This window comes from Lithobates pipiens, unplaced genomic scaffold, assembly GCF_037356315.1.
Source record: "Lithobates pipiens isolate NorthernLeopardFrog02 unplaced genomic scaffold, aLitPip1_a1.2 Scaffold_3, whole genome shotgun sequence".
Taxonomy (NCBI): Eukaryota; Metazoa; Chordata; class Amphibia; order Anura; family Ranidae; genus Lithobates; species Lithobates pipiens.
In genome coordinates this window covers 255867847-255887851 of record NW_027507790.1, presented here as the reverse complement: position 1 = coordinate 255887851, position 20005 = coordinate 255867847, and the positions used below count along the sequence as shown (strand labels likewise).

The 20005-nt window shown below is 46.9% G+C and overlaps 1 protein-coding gene across 1 annotated transcript in view; it reads right to left on the bottom strand.

Moving 5' to 3' along the window:
- The window catches only part of EPG5 (ectopic P-granules 5 autophagy tethering factor), a gene marked incomplete in the record, with an annotated part of 249948 nt that overhangs the window by 190614 nt on the left and 39329 nt on the right, over window positions 1-20005 (bottom strand). Inside the window, 2 exon segments of the mRNA XM_077463073.1 lie at window positions 3688-3824; window positions 12935-13178. Of these exon segments, the coding sequence (XP_077319199.1) occupies window positions 3688-3824; window positions 12935-13178 (381 nt within the window).

Genomic DNA, 20005 nt, shown 5'->3' with positions numbered 1-20005 from the left:
TCAAAAAAAAAAAACAGGTGGCATTATGAGATATATTAACTAGAGGCAACAGAATGGGCAAATGTTGTATTATGAGTGCAGAACCCCTTTATCTAAATAAGTCAGATACGGAAACACCTTAGGTATACGGGCTGGCTTACGGGACCCAAAAGGGACCGCTACCTCAGCAGAGGGATCTATTGTATCCTGAATTTTCAGGGTATCACGCACAGCTATGATAAGTGCTCCAACTAGCGCTTTGCCGCGCGTGGAACCGGACGGGCACTCATCCTCACTGTCCGATTGGCCCTGGTCAGCGTCATCTGAAACGACAGTGCATGGGCCACCAGCCTCAGTGGGGCCCGAGTCTGCGCCAGAGCTCTCCCTGGAGGACGGGGGTCAGGGGCTGCTTTTTACCACCTTTGCGCCCATGCACCGCCTCCATCCTGGCAACGAACATATCAAGGACCGCCGACAAAGCATCCAAAGGCACTGCACTGTTTGCAGACGAGCCGGTTGCAATTGCCGGGAGTTCGTAGGAAGAAACACCAGTTTCTGAAGCCATGCTGACTCACCCTGTCTGCCACCTTTGGGGACTTAGGGCAGGTGCACAGTCCCACCCTCCTATCTGCTGCAGGCTGAGGGGCCCCCACCGCAGGACTCACCACCCTGAACGAGTTCTGAGCCATTCAGCTACTAGTGTCTGTCAGCTCCCAAGTGTTCCGAGTGAAAAAAACACGCTGTTCTGAGCCTCAGGGACCAGCACCGAGAATAAAAACCACGCTGAGCTACAACAAAATGGCCACCGGGCGTCCAGTATAAAGGACATAAATTACATGGAAAATGGCAGCCGAACTACAGTAAAATGGTTCCTGACCATGCTTCCCACCAAGTCACACCAAACGTGGCCAACAAACAACTGTACACATCGAAGGACAGTGAAAAAAAAATACAGAGAAAATGGCGGCAGAACAGTGTTATGGCAAACAGCATGTGCAGACCTCCAGACACCCAGGGACACAGCCACAAAGCACAGCCCCCCAGGGGACCCCTGGCTATAGGCACACACACTGCTCAGCAGCCCACCATGCAGCATCCCCCACAGGGGGGGTGGGGGGAGAGGAGATAGAGACAGGGAGAGAAGAAAGGGAGGAGAGGGACCCCCGAATTGACCTCCCAGGGAATGCCCAGCTGCTCAACCCCGCCGAGGCAGGGAGAGCTGTACTTACCATCCGGACGAGCTGGGGACATTCCATCACAGACCCACTTCCGAAGAGTACGGGGTGGCTGCTGGCCACGGCACACTGTGACTCAGACATCAGTAGACCGGTCATATGTGTGCCCCAGGGCGTTGCACTCACTGGCCGCCCCTGGAGCCTGAGGGGCATGTCGTGGCCGACCCAGTGCGCAGCTATGGTCTGCACACACTCAATGGCCAGGCTGAGGAGACTACAAGGATAAGAGTATTCAGCCTGTCACCCAGCCGGCTGTTGATAGCAGATCACAGGATCTCAAATCTTGCGCAAAAGGCAAACTTCTGCAAAAAAAATTCCAGGACCGACGGTCCCGCAGTGTTCCTAGGTCCATCTCCTTCACTAGGCAGAAAAAAACTGAAGCTGCAGGAAGCAGGCTGGGGGGTTGCTACTGAGGGGACTGCCCCTTGGGCAGAACTAGAAAGTTCTGTTTTTGTACCTGTACAACATGTTCTGCCTAGTCCTCTCCTGAAGGTGGCGTAACAACCCTATGGTCAAGAATAACGGAGCTGTGTCAGTCAGTGAACAAAAGAGAAAAAGGGTTTAAACGTATTACTACCCTCAATTCTATATCACTTTTAATTGTGCAGTCCCAGACACCTGCTGGCAGTGTCATGCTTTATATACCGTGCATTCTGGTAGCAAATCCTTAAATCTCTACTATAAGCTCATGGCAACCCAAATCCCAGTTTCCCCTCATGGTAGTGCTCCTCTCCAAGATTCCTGAACCCCCTCAAGTCCACAAAAAAAGAAAAAAGAAAAAAAAAACTGATGTCCTCAAGCATTTTCTAGCCACGGCCAGGGTGGTCTCACCCCGTTATTGAGAAACAACCTCAACACCTCCCCCTTGTGGAATGGGCCACAGAAATCAACTCCTATCAGTGACATGGAATATCTACTGCAGGAACATGGTAGGGAAGAACAGTTCAATAAGACTTGGTCCATCTTCGTCCATTTTTTTTACTCAGCTACATTTAAAGTATGGATTATATTTCATGGACTTGAACTCAGCCATGATGGAGTGATCCCAAATGCCTCTCTCCCCATCAAACCCCCAGTCGCTCTTTTCCTCATCGATCCTTTTCTTAATTGGTTTTTATTTTAGTAACTCTTCCTTCACCAGTGGACACAAACCAAACAGGTTCAGCTACTCTCCCTCAACGAATAGATGAACTGACCTATCTAATAGTACAACCTCTCACCATGTTTCTAAAAGAAAGTAGCACCTGACTAACCTAAATGGGTTGGAGCTTTCCTAATTTTCTTTTAGATGATCCAAGATAGTAGTGCTTATTCTTTGATATTTATTGCCCACCACCATAGGACTTGGTGTTTCTATACAACTTTTTGATGTGTACAGTTCATCCTTTTGGAAAATTTGATCCTTCCACCTTTGTACCTGTAAATCTTGCCTAAAAACTTTAATAAAATAAGACTGAACCAAAAAAAAAAAAAAAAAAAAAAAGTTTGACCAGTCTGGTGTGGAGAAACTCCAGCGACTTGCCCTGAGCCCTGACCTCAACCTTAATGAACACCTTTGGCATGCATTGGAGCATCAATTACAAGCCAGCTTTTATCAAACATCAGTACCTGACCACACAAAATGTTATTTTAGCTGAATGGACACACATTCCCACATACATATTCCAACATCTTGTGGAAAGGCTTCCCAGATGAGTGGGGGCCTTTACAGCCAGTAAAGGGGGACCAACCCCATATTAAATGATCTTGGAATGGGATGTTCAACAAGCTCATATACTATAAGTATGATGAACAGGTCTTCCCAAACCTTAGCCCTTGTACACACGATTGGAGGTTCCGATGGAATGTGTCTTATTGGACCATTTTGTCGGATAATCCGACTGTGTGTGGTATGCATCGGACTGTTTCCGTCGGACCCAATTTTCCAACTTGTTGGAAATATTTTCCGACAAACTGGTCCGTTCGGACATACTCCGATCATGTGTAGAGAATTCCGATCGGACAAAGTGGCACACATGCTCAGATCAAATTCCTACATCAAAGCTATTGGCTACTAGCGTGAATGTAGTCCCGTCGTAACGAAATTACGTCATCACGTTCTGAACGATCGGATTTTCCGACAACTTGGTCCGACCGTGTGTATGCAACAGTTTCGGACACAATCCGTCGGACAAAATCCAACGGATTTGGTTGGCAGAATGTCTGACCGTGTGTACAAGGGCTTAGTGTAGTTGTAATGATTTTCTGACAAACACACAATTGTCTTTTTGCATCCTTGAGGGTATATATGAGAATAGTCAGAATTTTCTGATAAAGCTTAGAAAACGAGCAGAATTCTAGAACTAGGATTCTAACATCCATAAGTACCCGGCCTCCAGAAAAATTTTAGTCACACACTGTCAAGTTTCAATAAAAAACTTTCTACATAAAGAATTTTAGAATAGTGAACATTTAGGACCTGAAAAGCACTCACCAGCTTTTGAAGCCACAGCAGAATATCATTCTGGAACTGGGTGTCCTCGATGAGCCGCCGGGTGAAGCTAAACAAAACACTGATACATTCCTTCAATAAGATGAGATCGGCGTGAGATCCCTCCAACTTCTGAGGAGCTACAGGAAACATGGAGGAGAGCGTATGATGGGAAGAACATAACAAAGGGAAACGCCAGGGACAGTATTTAGAATAGAATTGCATGCATGGAAATGACCATAAAAAAAATCATTCTTACATCCAGTGTGCCAATCCACGTATGTGGGGCAACCTCTCATTACCGATTTAAAAAATTTAATTTTGCACATTTCCAAGGCTGAACTACGGTAAACAAAAATAAAAAAAACAACTCCACCTGCCCTTCCCATGTTGCAAGGGTAAGAGGGTAGAATACACTAATATTTATTCCTTGCTTCAGCAGAATTCTAGAACCTTCCTCTTTCTTATACTCTGGGTTGTGGACGAGCCCTTGTTGCTGTCATGTACACTGCAGCACTACTGCCCCTGCATTGTACGCCATTACATAAGAGGGCAACCTACAGCCACAGAGAAGAGGCTCCAGGGAACCTGTTGCACAGTGTGGTGGAGCCTGCTAGAGCGAGGTATAAGGTATTACAGCTTATTCCTCTACCCCCAGACTTAAAAAGCATTAAGCCACTGCATTATGGGGGAGGTCCCACAACAAGCATCTTTTTTTTTTTTTTTTATTCGTTAAGCTTGTAAATGTAATTATCAGAGGTGCACCAAAATGAAAATCTCGGTGCCAAAACTTCAGGATGCACTTTGACAAAATGGACGTTTTTGATAAAAATTAGGAATTTTTGTACTCACCGTAAAACCTTTTTCTCTGTAATTCACCGACTGACACAGCTCCTCTCTTTAGACCATTGGGTTGTTACGCCACCTTCAAGGCAGGACTAGGCATAACATGTTAACATGTGATAATAAAACTAGAACTTTCTAGTTCCGCCCAAGGGGCGGTCCCTTGGGTAACAACCCCTCAGCTTGCTACTGCAGCTTCAGTATGTCAATAAGCAGTATAACGTAAAGAAAAATAGGAGGGGCAGGTGCTGTGTCAGTCGGTGAATTACAGAGAAAAGGTTTTTACGGCGAGTACAAAAAAAAATCCTATTTTCTCTTATATTCACCGACTGACACAGCTCCTCTCTTTAGACTATTGGGACGTCCCCAAGCAGTGCCAAAACGAGGGGTGGGAAATCAGCATAAAACTTCACCCACCGTGGCATGTGGGAACTAGTATAAACATTCTCACACACTGTCGTTTTTGTGGGTAAAAACTAAACTTTTTTATCCACAAAAAAACAGGGTGCTCCCCAAGAGAGAGGCACTACCCTCAATCTGCACCCGAACTGCGGTAACAAATGCAACAGTGCATTTACTTACAAGTACAATTTTTTTACCCCCCCCCCCCCCAAAAAAAAAAAAAAAAAAAAAAAACACAACAGGAAAAAAAAAAATGGATGTGTAATTGCAACTATACAGCCGCCTGCAAAACTTTGCGGCCAAAACAAGCATCAGCCAATGCACTGACATCTACCTTGTAGAATTTTTTAAAAATGTGAACAGACGACCAAGTCTCCGCTTTACACGCTTAAGCAACAGATGCCGGAAGGCCCAAAAACTTTTCGATTTCCCTTGTGGAGTGGGCCGTGACCGGAAAGGGGGGCAGCTGCCCCTCCAAGGCGTAGGGCTGTACCACAATCTGTCTGATCCACCCGGAAATGGTGTCCGACGAGACCACCATGCCTTTTTCGGACCAGCCACCGAAACAAGGAGTTTGACTTCCGAAAAGGGAGCCATTGCAGACAAATACACCCTCAGAGCACGAACCACGTCCAGGGCATGAAGGGCCACCTCTTTTAGGATGTTTTTTTGGCTTAGGACACAGAGATGGTAACACAATGTCTTCATTGATGTGGAAAGCCGAAACCACCTTCGGCAGAAAAGAAGGTTTGTGGACGCAACACCGCCTCATCCTTGTGGATAACCAGATAGGACGACTTTCAAAACAAGGCCGCCAGTTCCGAAACCCTCCTGGCCGATGTGATGGCCACTAGAAAGACCACTTTCTGGGAAAGAGTCAACAGGGGAAACTCTCTGATATTTTCAAATGGCGGTTTTTGAAGTGCCGATAACACCAGGTTCAGATCCCACGGGGATAACAGTGGACGCACCGGAGGAACTACATGTTGGACCCCTTGAACAAAAGTGCTCACTAGAGAGTGAGACACCAGGGGTCGCTGAAAAAAAGACAGCCAAAAGCTGATATTTGTCCTTTAATGGTGCTTAAAGCTGATTTGTGGTCTACTCCTTACTGTAGAAACAGCAGGATCCTGGATATAGAAAAGGAGCGTGGACGCCATCCTTTCTGCTCGCACAAGGAGATGTACGCCTTGCAGGTACAATGATATATCTACCGAGAAGAAGATTTCCGTGCTCTCAGCATAGTTGGGATCACCAAGTCCGAAAGACTCCGGTTCCTCAACACCTGGCTCTCAATAGCCATGCCGTTAAAACCAGCGATGGTAAAGCAGGATGGAGAATTGGACCTTGAGACAGATGGTCTTCTCGTAACGGCAGTCGCCAAGGGGTGTCTGCCACCAGGCGCACTAGGTCTGTGTACCAGGGATGCTGGGGCCAATCTGGGGCAGTCAGTATTAGTGGGATCCCGGCCTCCACTCTTCGGAGCAGACGCGATAACAGTTTCAGCGGAGGAAAGGCATAGATCAGCTGGTACTGATCCCACGGGGCCACCAGCGTGTCTGACGCATCTGCCCAAGGATCTCTTGTCCTGGGCATGAATCTCTGCACCTTCCGATTGAGACGGGAGGCCAGAAGATCCACGTCTGGTGTGCGTCATCGCAGGAACAGAAGCCTGAACACCTCCGGATGCAACGCCCAATCTCCTGGGTCCAGCATCTAGCGACTGAACTCCCATTACTCCACCCCAGCCGGATAGGCTGGCGTCCGTTGTGATCACTGTCCACTTCAGAGGTAGGAACAACTTCCCAGACCGAAGTGCCGGGGATCTCAGCCACCAGATCAGGGAATCCCTGACTAACTGGCTCAGCTGAATCTGCTGATCCAGGGACAATGGCGATTTGTCCCATTTTGTCAAAATCTCCTTCTGCAGGACTCTGGTGTGAAATTGGGCATACAGTACTGCCTCAAAGGAGGCCACCATGAGTCCCAGGATTCGCATGCAGAAGCGAAGCGACGACCACCTGCGGTTCATCAACAGTTTTACCGCGGCTCAGAGTCTGCAGCTTGTCTGAAGGGAGAACACACTCACTTCCACGGAGTTCAGTATTAAGCCTAGGTACTCCAAACGCTGAGACTGTACGATCACCGACTTTTTTTAGGTTCAACGGCCACATAAAATCCTACAGGGTCTGCATGGTTATCGCCACATCCTCCTCTAACTCTGAGGCGGAAGATGCTCTCAGGAGGAGATCTTCTAGGTAACCGACGATCGCGATCACGCGTTGCCGCAGCAACGCCAAAACAGGAGCCAATACCTTGGTAAAGACTCGGGGGGCTGAAGCCGAACCAAAAGGGAGAGCCACAAACTGGTAGTGGGCTTCCCCGACTGCAAATCACAGAAACTTCTGATGCCCGGAAGCATATGGGTATGTGTGGGTACGCATCCTGGATGTCTAAGGACACCAGGGTGCCCCCTTGATGGAGTGCAGCGACTACCGAGCGAACTGATTCCATTCTGAACCTCTGTACTTTCACAAAGTAATTGAGGGCTTTCAGGTCCAAGATTGGACATACCACTTCCTTTTTGGGGACTACAAATAGGTTTGAGTAGAACCCCTGGAAACGTTCCGAGTCTGGAACCGGTACTATAACCCCGTGACTCAGCAGGTCCCTTACCGACCCCAAAAGGGCCTCTCAGGGGTACGGGTATGCTGGAGGGGAAGAATCTGTTTAGTGGCCAAGAGAGGGACTCTATCTTGTAGCCTGAGGAAATCAGATCGCAGGCCCATTGGTCGGACGGCCGAGAGGCCTACCCGGCTGCAAACTCCCAAAGGCGACCCCCCACCCGTGTTGCGGGCGGGGGCAAACCTTCATGTGGTAACACTTTTGCTTGCAGGCTTGTTAGGCTTGCGGCTCCAGGGACGCTTTGGTCCTTCAGAGGTCATCCTGTCAGGCTGGGGACGCTTGGTCGAACCCCCGGCGGATGAAAAAGCCGTTTTTGAGCAGAGAATGAGGGCCCTTCCCTACGGCATGGCTCGTTAGCCTTTCTGGCCTGTGGGAGTAGTGTACCTGTGGCATTTTTAATAATGTCATCCAATGAAGCTCCAAACAGCCGGTCACCAAGAAAGGGTACATCCATCAAGGCTTTTTTTTTTTTTTTTTTTTTTTTTTTTTAGATGCCTGGTCCGCAGACCAGCATTTTAGCCAAATCAGGTGCCTCGGCACCACTGTTGACACTAAAGCCCTGGATAACAGAGGTAGAGTCTCCAGAGCCACGTCACAAACGTACTTAAGGCCTGCACTAGTTGGTCTGCTAGTTCCACGCAGACAGGAGAAGCCTGTTGCTCTCCCAATTCGCAGTGCAAAAGTCTTGCCCACTATGCCAGTACTGGTTGCATGGTTGAACCCGCAACCGTAAACAAGGAAAGAGCCACTTGCTTGGCCTTTCTGTCCGTGGGGTCCTTAAGGGCAGGAGTCCCCTCTACCGAGATCGGTTACTTTGTTTAACCTGGATGCAGGGGGGTCCACGACCGGAGGAGCCGGCCATATATTGTGAAGGCTCTCCTCAAAGGGGTAACGCACCGCCATGTGTTTGGGGATTGAAAAGGTCAGTTGCAGTCGACCCCATTATTTCTATAGGAAATTATCAAAATAAGTCAGATACGGGAACAACTTAGGTGAACGGGCTGGCTTACGGGACCCAAAAGGGACAACTACATCAACAGAGAGATCTGCTGGCTCCTGAATTTTCAGGGTATCACGCACAGCTGTGATAAGTGCTCCAACGAGAGCTTTGTCGCACACGGACCCGGATGAGGACTCATCCTCACTGTCTGATCGGTCCTGGTCAGCGTCATCTGAAACGACAGAGCAGGGGGTCACCAGCCTCAGCCGGATCCGAGTCTGCATCAGAGCTCTCCCCAGAGGACAGGGGGGCAGGGGCTGCTTTTTACCACCTTGCGCCCATGCACCGCCTCCGTCCTGGCAATGAACCAATTGAGGACCGCCGACAAAGCGTCCGAAAGGCACTGCACAGTCAAGGCACTGCACAGTCTGCAGGCGAACCGGTTGCAATTGCCTGGATTTCGGGGGAGGAAACACCAGTTTCCGAAGCATTGCTGACCCTACCCTGTCTGCCACCTCATGGGGACTTATGACAGTGATGGTCCCACCCTCCTAACTGCTGCTGGCTGAGAGGCCCTTTCCCGCAGGACTCACCACCCTGGCTGGCTCTGCGCTGTTCAGCTAGTAGTGCCTGTGTCCCTCATCAGCTCCCAGCTGCATAGGAGATCACACTGCGCTGTCCAGAGCTGCTGCCTATGGCACTGAAACTGATCCAAAACGTGTTCAGGCTCCAAGAAAATGGCCGCCGAGCGTCCAGTATAAAAGGACAAACACAGGAAAAATGGCCACCGAGCTACAGGAAAAAACATGCTGCTCCTTGTCCCACCTAAGATGGCCGCCAAAAACTGTATACCATGAGGGACAGTGGCAGAGAAATGGCGGTGAACAGCGCTGCAGTGATCGACAAGTACAGCCTCCAGACACCCCCAGGGAGAGATTCACACACATCAGGGCACAGCCAGCCAGCGCAGTCCCCCCCAGGTGAGAGCCCCCCGCCCCCCCGAAGAGCCCCTGCATATGACACACACACCGCTCAGCAGCCTCATTCAGCATCCCCCACAGGGAGGAGGGGGAGGGAAGATAGGGACAGGGAGAGAAGAGAGGGAGGTGAGGGACCCCCAAATCGACCTCCCAGGGAATGCCCAGCTGCTCAGCCCCACTGAGGCAGGGAGAGCTGTATTTACCAGTCCTAAAGAGCTGGGAGACATTCCATCACAGACCCACTCTCCAATCAGTATGGGGTGGCTGTTGGCCCAGCACACTGTGACGCAAACATCAGTAGCCCGGTCATATGTGTGCCCCGGAGCATTAACGCTCACCGACCACCTCTGGAGCTGAGCCACGTCGTGGCCGACCCAGCGTGTAGCTCTGGTCTGCACACGCTCGCTGGCCAGGCTGGGGAGACTACAAGGATAAGAGTATCCAGCCTGTCACTCAGCCGGCTGTTGATAGCAGATCACAGGCTCTTTAGTCTTGCGCAAAAAGCAAAGCTTCTGCAGAAAAAACATGGACCGATGGGCCCACAGGGTTCCTAGGTCCTTCTCCTTCACTAGGCAAAATAAAACTGAAACTGCAGTAGCAAGCCGAGGGGTTGTTGCTTAAGGGACCGCCCCTTGGGCAGAGCTAGAAAGTTCTAGTTTTATTATCACATGAATAACATGTAATGCCTAGTCCTCTCCTGAAGGCGGCGTAACAGCCCAATGGTCTAAAGAGGAGTGTCAGTTGGTGAATATAAGAGAAAAATCGTTTTATTAATACAGTAATACCTCGGATTGCGAGTAACGCAGTTAATGAGCTTTCGCAATAACAGCTATTTTTTTAAATTCTGACTCGGTTTGCAAGTGTCTTGTAAAACGAGCAGGATTCAATCCTCTGTGGTGTGCAGTACCACATTTGGCCAGAGGTGCGGTGGCGCCGGTGACACTCGGAGTCGTTCCGATGCACTCGGAAATACTCCGTTCCCGAGTGTTTCTGAGCCTGAGGGTTTCTAAGTGCTTCCAAGCGGTCTCCAAGTATTTCTGAGTCTCTCCGGCGCCCCCCCCCCCCACCTCTGGCCACATGCAGTACTGCATACAATAGAAGTCAATGTGGAACGAATTATCTTTGTTTTCCATTGACTTCTTTGGATAAACTTGCTTTGATATGCACGTGCTTTAGAGCGAATTATGCTCGTAATCCAAGGTTCCACAGTAATTGTGTTATATTCAACTTTTTAATTATTAATGTGAATTTAAATTAACATGAATTTATTGTCAGCCATTATCGGCACCTTTTGAAGTGGTGTAAAAAATCCTGCTTGCTGTAGATTTGGTCAGTTAAAAAAAAAAAAAGAATGCGTCATAAATGCACCGCATTGCATTTTTTAAAGCATTTTGTGAGTCAAATGATCTATGAAAAACACGCCATAAAAGCATGGTAAAATCGTCAGCCATTAACGGCACTTTTTTCTTTCGGCACAAGGCTTAAAAACACTAATTTTGTTTGATAATTTCCAGCGGCCAACATTTCGGTGCATCACAAGTAATTATTAACTTTGAGGTCTCAGATGTCCCCCTGTAGGCTTGAGTTCACACTACAGCGATGCAACTTTGATGCGATTTACAGTGCCATTATGAGGTGCGACTGATAAAGCTTTGCGTATATACCCTGCAATGTAAATAGCCCAGCTATACAGCAGGTACCTTTTCCAAAATTGCAGCATTCCGAGTTGCATTGATGCAAACGGCACCATTAAAAACAATGAGATTTCCCTTGTCATGCGATTCTGTGCGACTCAGGTTACATCAGAAGTTGCACTAGTGTGAACCAGGAAAGAAAATCTAAAGAGATGACAGAAGTCTTTTAATGCCTGTAGGTACTATTAGGACTACTAGTAAACTGTAAAAAGGGATATCCCAGTAGATACCGGGAACGACTTGCACACAGCTTTGAGGTTTTCAGCAAAGCTGAGCAATGACATTCCTCACCGTATTCAACAATGAAAAGATCTACTGAGAGACAAACATCGCAATGAGAAATGTGGTGTAGACCCTGCACTCAGCATATATTATACACGTATTTATTCATTCATTTTATTTATGGAGCGCAGCATATATTTTAGTTTTTTAGGTGTATTATTTGGTGTTTAAAATCTAGGCACATATTAATGGTTTATCACTGGATAGGATAAATGGAGGGTATTTTGTAAAAAAACCCTTCACAGTAATAGTTAAAAGATATACATTTTTTCACTGATATTTTTTCACTGCTATAATAAGAGTGGTAGAACACAAATTTGATTAGGAGTTAGCGCAGTCGACGTTTTCCTTTTTTGGACTGCCCAACTTTCTGCATTTACAGAAGAGGATCCTGGGCTGCTTCAGTAAGCCAAGATATTTGCTAGCAGTATCTACAGGTTATCCACATCCAGTGGCAGAGGGTCCATAAGGGCGCACGAGCGACGCACCCTCTCTCCGGCCACTCCTCTAACACCAATAGATTCATGCATTGCTAGAATCTATGGCCGCCGCCACTACAACCTATTCAGGCGCCCGGCCTCTTTTCGGGTGCAGGGTGCCTGAATTACAGCGGCAGGGGGTGGTTTTGAAGCACCTGATTAGAGCCATAGGCTCTAATAGGCGTCAAAAAAGGTGTGTGAATATTCGCCTAACACTAAACTGCCTCTCTACCAATCAGGTGTTCGGATCTGTTAACCATCACCTGATTGGGTGGAACGACGGGCGATGTCATAGCAGAGGATGGGACGAGAGAAGACATTGAGGAGCTGTCCCACCGAGACAGGTAAGTGCAGACAGCGGGCCGGCGGGGGGGGGCACAATGGCAGCATTTGATATGGCACAGTGGAAGCGCATGATGGGCGCGCATGGTGGCGCACGATGGGCACAAGTGGCGGCGCACGATGGGCACAAGTGGCTGCATACGATGGGGGGGGGGGGGGGGGGGTTCAGTATTTTTCAGTTTGCTGCCCCCCAAAAATTTTGAGCACCAGCCGCCACTGTCCACATCACAGTTTAGATGAGGCAGGCTGTCACCAACAATTGCCTGGTGTCTGGAAAAAAAAAAGTCCAGAAATGGCTATGACCAGTGTTTTACCACACTGTCAAACACCAGTCACCGCTAGGATACACAAAAAACAATTGTTTTCTATGTATCCTATTCACACTGCAACTCAGTCCAAAGCTCTGGAGCTTCTATTTGTATTTAGTAAATCAAACCCTATTGGCAACAACCTCGATTTAGGCTCCATTTTCTGTTCTGCAGTGTTTTTGGCATATAATAACTGGGTAAAGTACATATGCATATACTGTACATCCATGGCCCGAATCCACAGAAAGATCGGAAAAGAATACATTTGTGATTCAGACACTTTTAGGCCACTCACCATAGTCTGGATGGTAGACGGCCACTGACCGGAGGAAGGGAGAATTGTTGACCATACCGTAGATATAAGACTCAACCTGCAGCCGAGATAACACTGATGTATAGGAGTGCAGAGCGAACGTCTGATATAGGTGATCGGACTTCAGCTCAAACAACCGCTTCAGGTCTGCCAGTGCCGACGTATTGACCTCTGCCGTCTGATAGTGGTGATACCCAACCACCTTGGCTTGATCTTCACAGAGACCCTGTGGAGGAGAACATACACCAGTCAGTCAGTCTTTACTGACACAATCCTCTGCTTTTCATTTCTAAATCTATGCAAAAATGTATTTTTACTGAAGACAAATCTGTCCGAAAATGCCTTGTTGATGTGAATGGGCAGACTGGTTCGAGAGGATAGAAAAGGCAACCGTAACTTAAATAACCACTCATTACAACCAAGGTATGCAGAAAACCATCTCTAAATGTACAACACATCGGACCTTGAAGCAGATGAGCTACAGCAGCAGAAGGCCACACCGGGTGCCACGCCTGACAGCTAAGAACAGGAAACTGAGGCTACAATTGGCACAGGCTCACCAAAATTGGACAACAGAAGATTGGAAAAACGTTGCCTGGTCTGATGAGTCTTAATTTCAGCTGCGCCATTCAGATGGTCGGGTCAGAATTTGGTGTAAACATGAAAGCATAGATCCATCCATCATGGTGAATGAATGAATGGTGGTGGTGTAATTATGTGGGGGATATTTTCTTGGCACACTTTGGGCCCCTTAGTACCAATTGAGCATCGTTTAAACACCACGGCCAACCTGAGTATTGTTGCTGACCATGTCCATCCCTTTATGACTACAGTGTCCCCATTTTCTGATGGCTCCTTCCAGCAGGATAATGGACCACTCCAATCATCTCACCACTGGACAATGAGGTCTCTGTACTCCAATGGTCTCCACACTCATCACATCTCATCCAATAGAGCACCTTTGGGAAGTGGTGGCAACTGCGTGATGCTCTCTTGTCACTATGGACTAAAATCTCTGAGGAATGTTTCCAACACCTTGTTGAATCTATGCCACCAAGAATGAAGGCAGTTCTGGAAGGAAAAAGGGGGTCCAACCCGGGACTAGCAAGGTGTACCTAAGAAAGTGGTCAGTGAATGTATAAGTGGTATTGATGGGCCTTGGCATGGGTGCAGCACGGTGTACCCGCAGTTTTCATGCACATTACCTGTGGTTTCCCAAAGACTTCTTATATGTTCTAAATTGTTTGGTGCATTTTCAGAAAGCTCACCAAAGATGCAGCATGCAGGACTTTTAGCAAACTTTCAGAAAACACATAAAAGAAGTCTAATGGAAACCGCTGGTACTGCACATGAAAACCAAGGGTACCCTGCGCTGAGGCCAAACTGCAGTGGGTCAATGTGAAAGCGCCCTAAATGTCAACAAGTCTTATGTAAGCCAGTGTTTTTCAACCAGGGTGCCGCAAAGAGTCCGCAAGGGGGACATAGCAACATCCCGGTCTGAGCGCAACCCTGTACACAGAGAGGAGAGAGAGCACTGCCTGGACCTCCTCCCAACTCTCTCCACCCCCTGCTTCTATCAGTATTATCGTGGGCAAAACAGAAAGCTGTGCGGTCCGCCCACCCATATCCTACCAACTGAGGACGACCGTTTTGTTTAGTATTGATTGCAGCAGGGGGGAGGAAAGAGTCGGGAGGAGGTGCAGGCTGTGTTCTCTCTCTCTTATCTGTGCCTGCTTTCCCATACTGCACAAAAATGGGCTACCTTTTGCAGTCACGCGTGGGTGGCATTAATTCCTAACGACACCCCCACGCATCTACCAAAATGTGCGTACATTCACATCCATTAAAAAAATGCAACGTACAAAAAAAAAGCACATGCGTTTGGACGCACCTTCTAACCTGAACAAGCCCTCAGACTGGTGTGCACCAGGATTGTGCACAGTTCTAAAGGGTGCCTTAACCATCTCAATACCGGGCATTTTCACCCCCTTCCTGCCCAAGCCATTTTTCAGCGCTGTCACACTTTGAATGACAATCGCACGGTCATACAACATTGTACCCAGATGAAATTGTTGTCATTTTGTCCCCACAAATAGAGCTTTCTTTTGTGGTATTTGATCACCTCTGCAGGTTTTATTTTTTGTGCTATAAACAAAAGAAGAGTGACAAGATTGAACAATATATTTTTTACTTTTTGCTATCATAAATATCCAAATTTTTTTTTTTTTAAACAAATTTTTTTCCTCAGCTTAGCCCGATATGTATTCTTCTACATATTTTTGATAAAAAAAAAACAACGCAATAAGCATATATTGATTGGCTTGCACAAAAGTTATAGCGCCTACAAAATAGAGAATTTATAGCATTTTTATTATTATTTTACTTTTTTTACTAGTAATCTGTGATTTTTATCATGACTGCGATATTGCGGCGGACATATCAGACACTTTTGACAAATTTTTGGGACCATTTACATTTATACAGCGATCCGTGCTATAAAAATGCATTGATTACTGTATAAATGTGACTGGCAGGGAAGGGGTTAAAACTAGGGGGTGATCAAGGGGTTAATATGTTCCCTGGGAGTGATTCTAACTGTAGGGGGAGGAACACACAGATACACGGTCCTGCTGTGTTCCTGGGCAATCGCGGGTGCCCTGCGTCCATCGCAGCCGTCGGGCACATGCATCGAGTCCCCAGTGACACGGCGAGCGCGCACCCTGGTGGGCCGAGAAGGCGAATGCATCATATGACGCCCTCCCGCATTGAGAGCTGCACCACCTGGTCGTCAATTGATGGCCAGCGGTTGGCAAGCAGTTAACTGTAAAAAGGTTGGCAAACACTGTTCTAAATTCAAGAAAAACATGTTTTCTTCCTTGAATCTTGGTGGGTTTTGTATTTTCCTTCCAGATCTGTTCAGTAATCCAGTGCGAGACTTACCTCTGTGCAGGAGCTTCCTGCAATAAAGACCGCTCACTGCTGCTCTCTCTCCTTGTGCAGGGAGCGGGTTAAAACCCATCAGGTATTTATTCTTTTGCAGTCTGGTCTGCATTCTCATTGGGAAGATTTCCCTTCACTTTCTATGCAGAAGAAACAACAGGAGGCGAGAGGAAATCTGAAAAAGAGTGCAGCGGCCTGGGTCTCCCTTAGTCTGACATCCCCCATCCAGTGCGCCAATCAAAAGGATGCTGAGGAAGTATGAGTTTTGTTATTTAAAGCACTGTGCAGGGGGCACGTGGGGCCACTAGAATCCCAGGCACCACACTCTGTGTTGAGTGGCTGTCTTGCTCTCTAGCATGGCAAAGGGTTTTTAAAGCCTTAAAGTGGTTGCAAAGGCAGGAGGTTTTTTCTCATAATACATTAAGATAAAAAGCCTTCTGTGTGCAACAGCCCCCCCTAATACTTACCTGAATCCATCTCTACCCAGCAATGGCCACGAGTGCCCCTGCCTCCTGATTGGCTGAGACACAGCAGCGGCACCACTGGCAAACTCAGTTAGCCAATGAGGAGAAAGAGGGGGCGGACCGAAGCACGGCTCCATGTCTGAATAGCCACAGGGAGTTGCGGCTTGGCTTGGGTGCCCCCATGGCAAGCTGCTTTCTGTGGGGGGCACTGAACAGGGAGAGAGGGGCCAGGAGTGCCAACCAGGGACCTGAGAAGAGGAGGATCTGGGGCTGCTCTGTGGAAATTCACCACACAGAGCAGGTACACATAACATATTTGTTATTTTTATAGAAAAAAAAAAAAAAAGACTTTATCACTTTAAGCCTAATACACATGGGCCAAAGTCAGACGACATCGGCCGGCTAAATAAAAATAAAAAAAATAAAAAAAAGGTCAACATTCAGCCCGTGTTTATGGCAGCCGGTCCGACAGAAGTGCTGGCTACTGTTGGACAAGAATGCTGGAAAACCAGCGGCTGGCTGGTTCCCAATCAGCGATCTCAGCCGATAGCCAAGAGCATTGTTTGGACTGTTCTGGCGGGGAGCCATCCCCTTATCAGAACACAATAGCTCAGCAGAGGAGATTGCTGTACTAACATCGGGCCGTTAGTACAGCAGCTCTGACCGTAATTTAGTGTAGCAGTGTGTGCCCCTTTTGGGTCCCCACTCACCAGATCCTTGTCCCCCACTAAGGGGTTATGGGCATATGAACTCTCCACCGCTGTACGCCTTGCCTCTAATGGAATTGCCAATTGGGGGGGACAAGGACCTGGTGAGTGAGGACCCAAAAGGGGCACAGAAGTCACTGGATATATACAATCAAGAAAGTCACCTTTCTTCTTTCTTTTGGGACTTTGAGTACCGTTGAAGTTTACAAGACTTTTGAACTTTGCACTGAGCACTTTTTTGGAGTAATAGTTTTTTTTTTTTTGTAATTTTTTTTTTTTTCACAAGGTTTCTAACACTAATGTAAGAGGACCATTGAGCATATATATACCCTAATGTGATCATTGGTTCAGTTTATAGTCCTTATGTATTGCATGGTTCCTGTACGGCACACTTTAAGCTTTTATGTATGAGAATCTAGAATGATGATTGTGGAGTCTATTTGTACAACATTTCACAGTACCACTTTGCACTTTATAGTATTTATTGTAGCACTTATGTACTTTATGAGTTTACTATTTATATATATCTTTTATGCTCTTATACACCTTATTAGTTTATAATCTTTTCACATATTTGGTAAAAGTTATATTATTAGCACTAAGTTTGGAGGCCAGAAACCTCCCTGTACATACAACATAGTGTAACAGGGAACGAGGGATCTTTCTTGCCTATTTTTTCAGGAAGGTACGATACATACAAATATAGTTGTGTTTTGCTCCTTTTCTTTTTGATTTTATTTATTTGGTTTTCCTTCTCTGGGATTATTATTCTACCTTAATAACTAGCACACATATAGATGACATAGAGGGGTATATGTACCAGCTTCATCACCTTTGTCGTAGATATACGTCGGCTCGCGAGATCGGGATAGCAGGCACGTGCACGCTCCCGCTGCACTACAGAGGTGCCAATGCTCGTGGCCGATGGTCAGACTGTTCCGATGACCGCCGGCCTCGAGCATTCGTGAGCACGAGAGGCAGAACAGGGATGTGTGTGTGTGTGTGTGTAGACAGATCGTGAGTTCCTACTAGCTAGGAATCACGATCTGTCATTTCCTCTAGTCAGACCCCTCCCCCTTCAGTTAGAACACACAGTCAGGGAACATATTTAACCCCTTGATCGCCCCCAAGTGTTAACCCCTTCCCTGACAGTGACTTTTTTTTTTTTACAGTAATCAGTGCATTTTTATAGCACTAACCGCTGTATAAATGACAATGGTCCCAAAAATGTGTCAAAAGTGTCAGATGTGTCCGCCAAAATGTCGCAGTCCCGATAAAAGTCGCAGCTCGCCGCCATTACTAGTAAATAAATCAAAAAAAACACACAACAAAAATACTATAAATCTATCCCCTATTTTGTAAGCACTATAACGTTTACGCAAACCAATCAATATACGCTTACTGCAATTTTTTTTTAACCAAAATATGTAGAAGAATACAGATCAGCCTAAACTGAGAAAACTTTTTTTTTTTTTTTTTTTTAAACAAAGGGGGGGATATTTATTATAGCAAAGTACAAAATATTGTGTTTTTTTCAAAACGGTCGCTTTTCTTTGTTTATAGCACAAAAAATAAAAACTGCAAATATCACCAAAAGAAAGCTCTATTTGTGGGGGAAAAAAAAAAAAAAGGACGTCAATTTTTTTTTGGGTACAATGTTGCATGACCGGGCAATTGTCAGTTGAAGCGACGCCGTGCCGAATCGCAAAAAATGGCATGGTCATTTGGCAGCCAAATCTTCCGGGGCTCAAGTGGTTAAGCAGCCTGGCTGAAGTATTAGAGGGAGGGTGGGGTTAGCAGCAAACAGGGCATTATTGTATTGGAAGGGAATGCAGCCTGCTATGTGGTTAGATTTAATCCCTGATAAGATTTCAAAGAAAGGCATGTCTTTTATAAAAAATAAAAAAATAAAAAAAATAAAAATCAATCATTTACTGTGTATTAGATTCCAGCCAATCAGTGCTGGCTGGGACTACTCCCAATAAATATCTAGCCCTGGGAACGTTGACATTTCTAACTCCTAGGCCAACAAATCGACTACATCAATACGGCCTTAAAGTAAAACTAAACCTAAAAACTTTTTTTTTTTATCTTAATGCATTTCTCATATTTAAAAAATAAAAAAAAAAGTTTTTTTTTTATTCCTCTGCAAACCCCACCCCCCTTTCCTTGTGTGAAGGGGAAGAAAGGAGAAAAGAACAGCGCTGTGCACGGCTGCATCTCTTCTCCTCTATCCACACAGGGCCATTTGCTCCTGCTACTGTCAATCAAGAAGGAAAACGGGGTGCGGGACTAAGCCCCGCTGTGTGCGTCTATGGAGCCCGGCTCCACAGCTCGGGAACGAGCAGACACTGTGTGCCTCCACAGCAAACGGCTTGCTATGAGGACACACGAAGAGGAGGAGCCAAGATAACCAGCAGGGGGGAGCTGAGAAGAGGATCGGGTTGCTCTGTGCAATACCGTTGCACAGAGCAGGTGAGTATAACAGGTTTGTTATTTATTTTTTAATATGTAACCTTTAACACTTTAAAGTGGTTGTAAACCCTTACAACCAACTTTGACCTACAGGTAAGCCTAGATTAAGGCTTACCTGTAGGTCCAAGAAATATCTCCTAAACCTACACGGTTTAGGAGATATTTGCCGAAAGACAGGCACCGTAGACAGCGGCGCGCAGGCGCACTGAGTGCGCCACGGTCAACGGCGATATGCGCGGGAGTGACGTCATCGTGGCTTCGCCGAATGACAGCGGCGGAGCAGCGAGACCCACCGAGAAGATGGATGCGCCGGACTACAGGGGACAGCGGTGACTTCGCTGGCTCCTGTGTCAGGTAAGTGACACATAATGGACTACTATGCGATGCACAGTAGTCCATTATGCTTTACCTTTGCAGGGAATCAAAAAGAAAGTAAACTCATCAATGTTTACTTCCTCTCTAAGGCT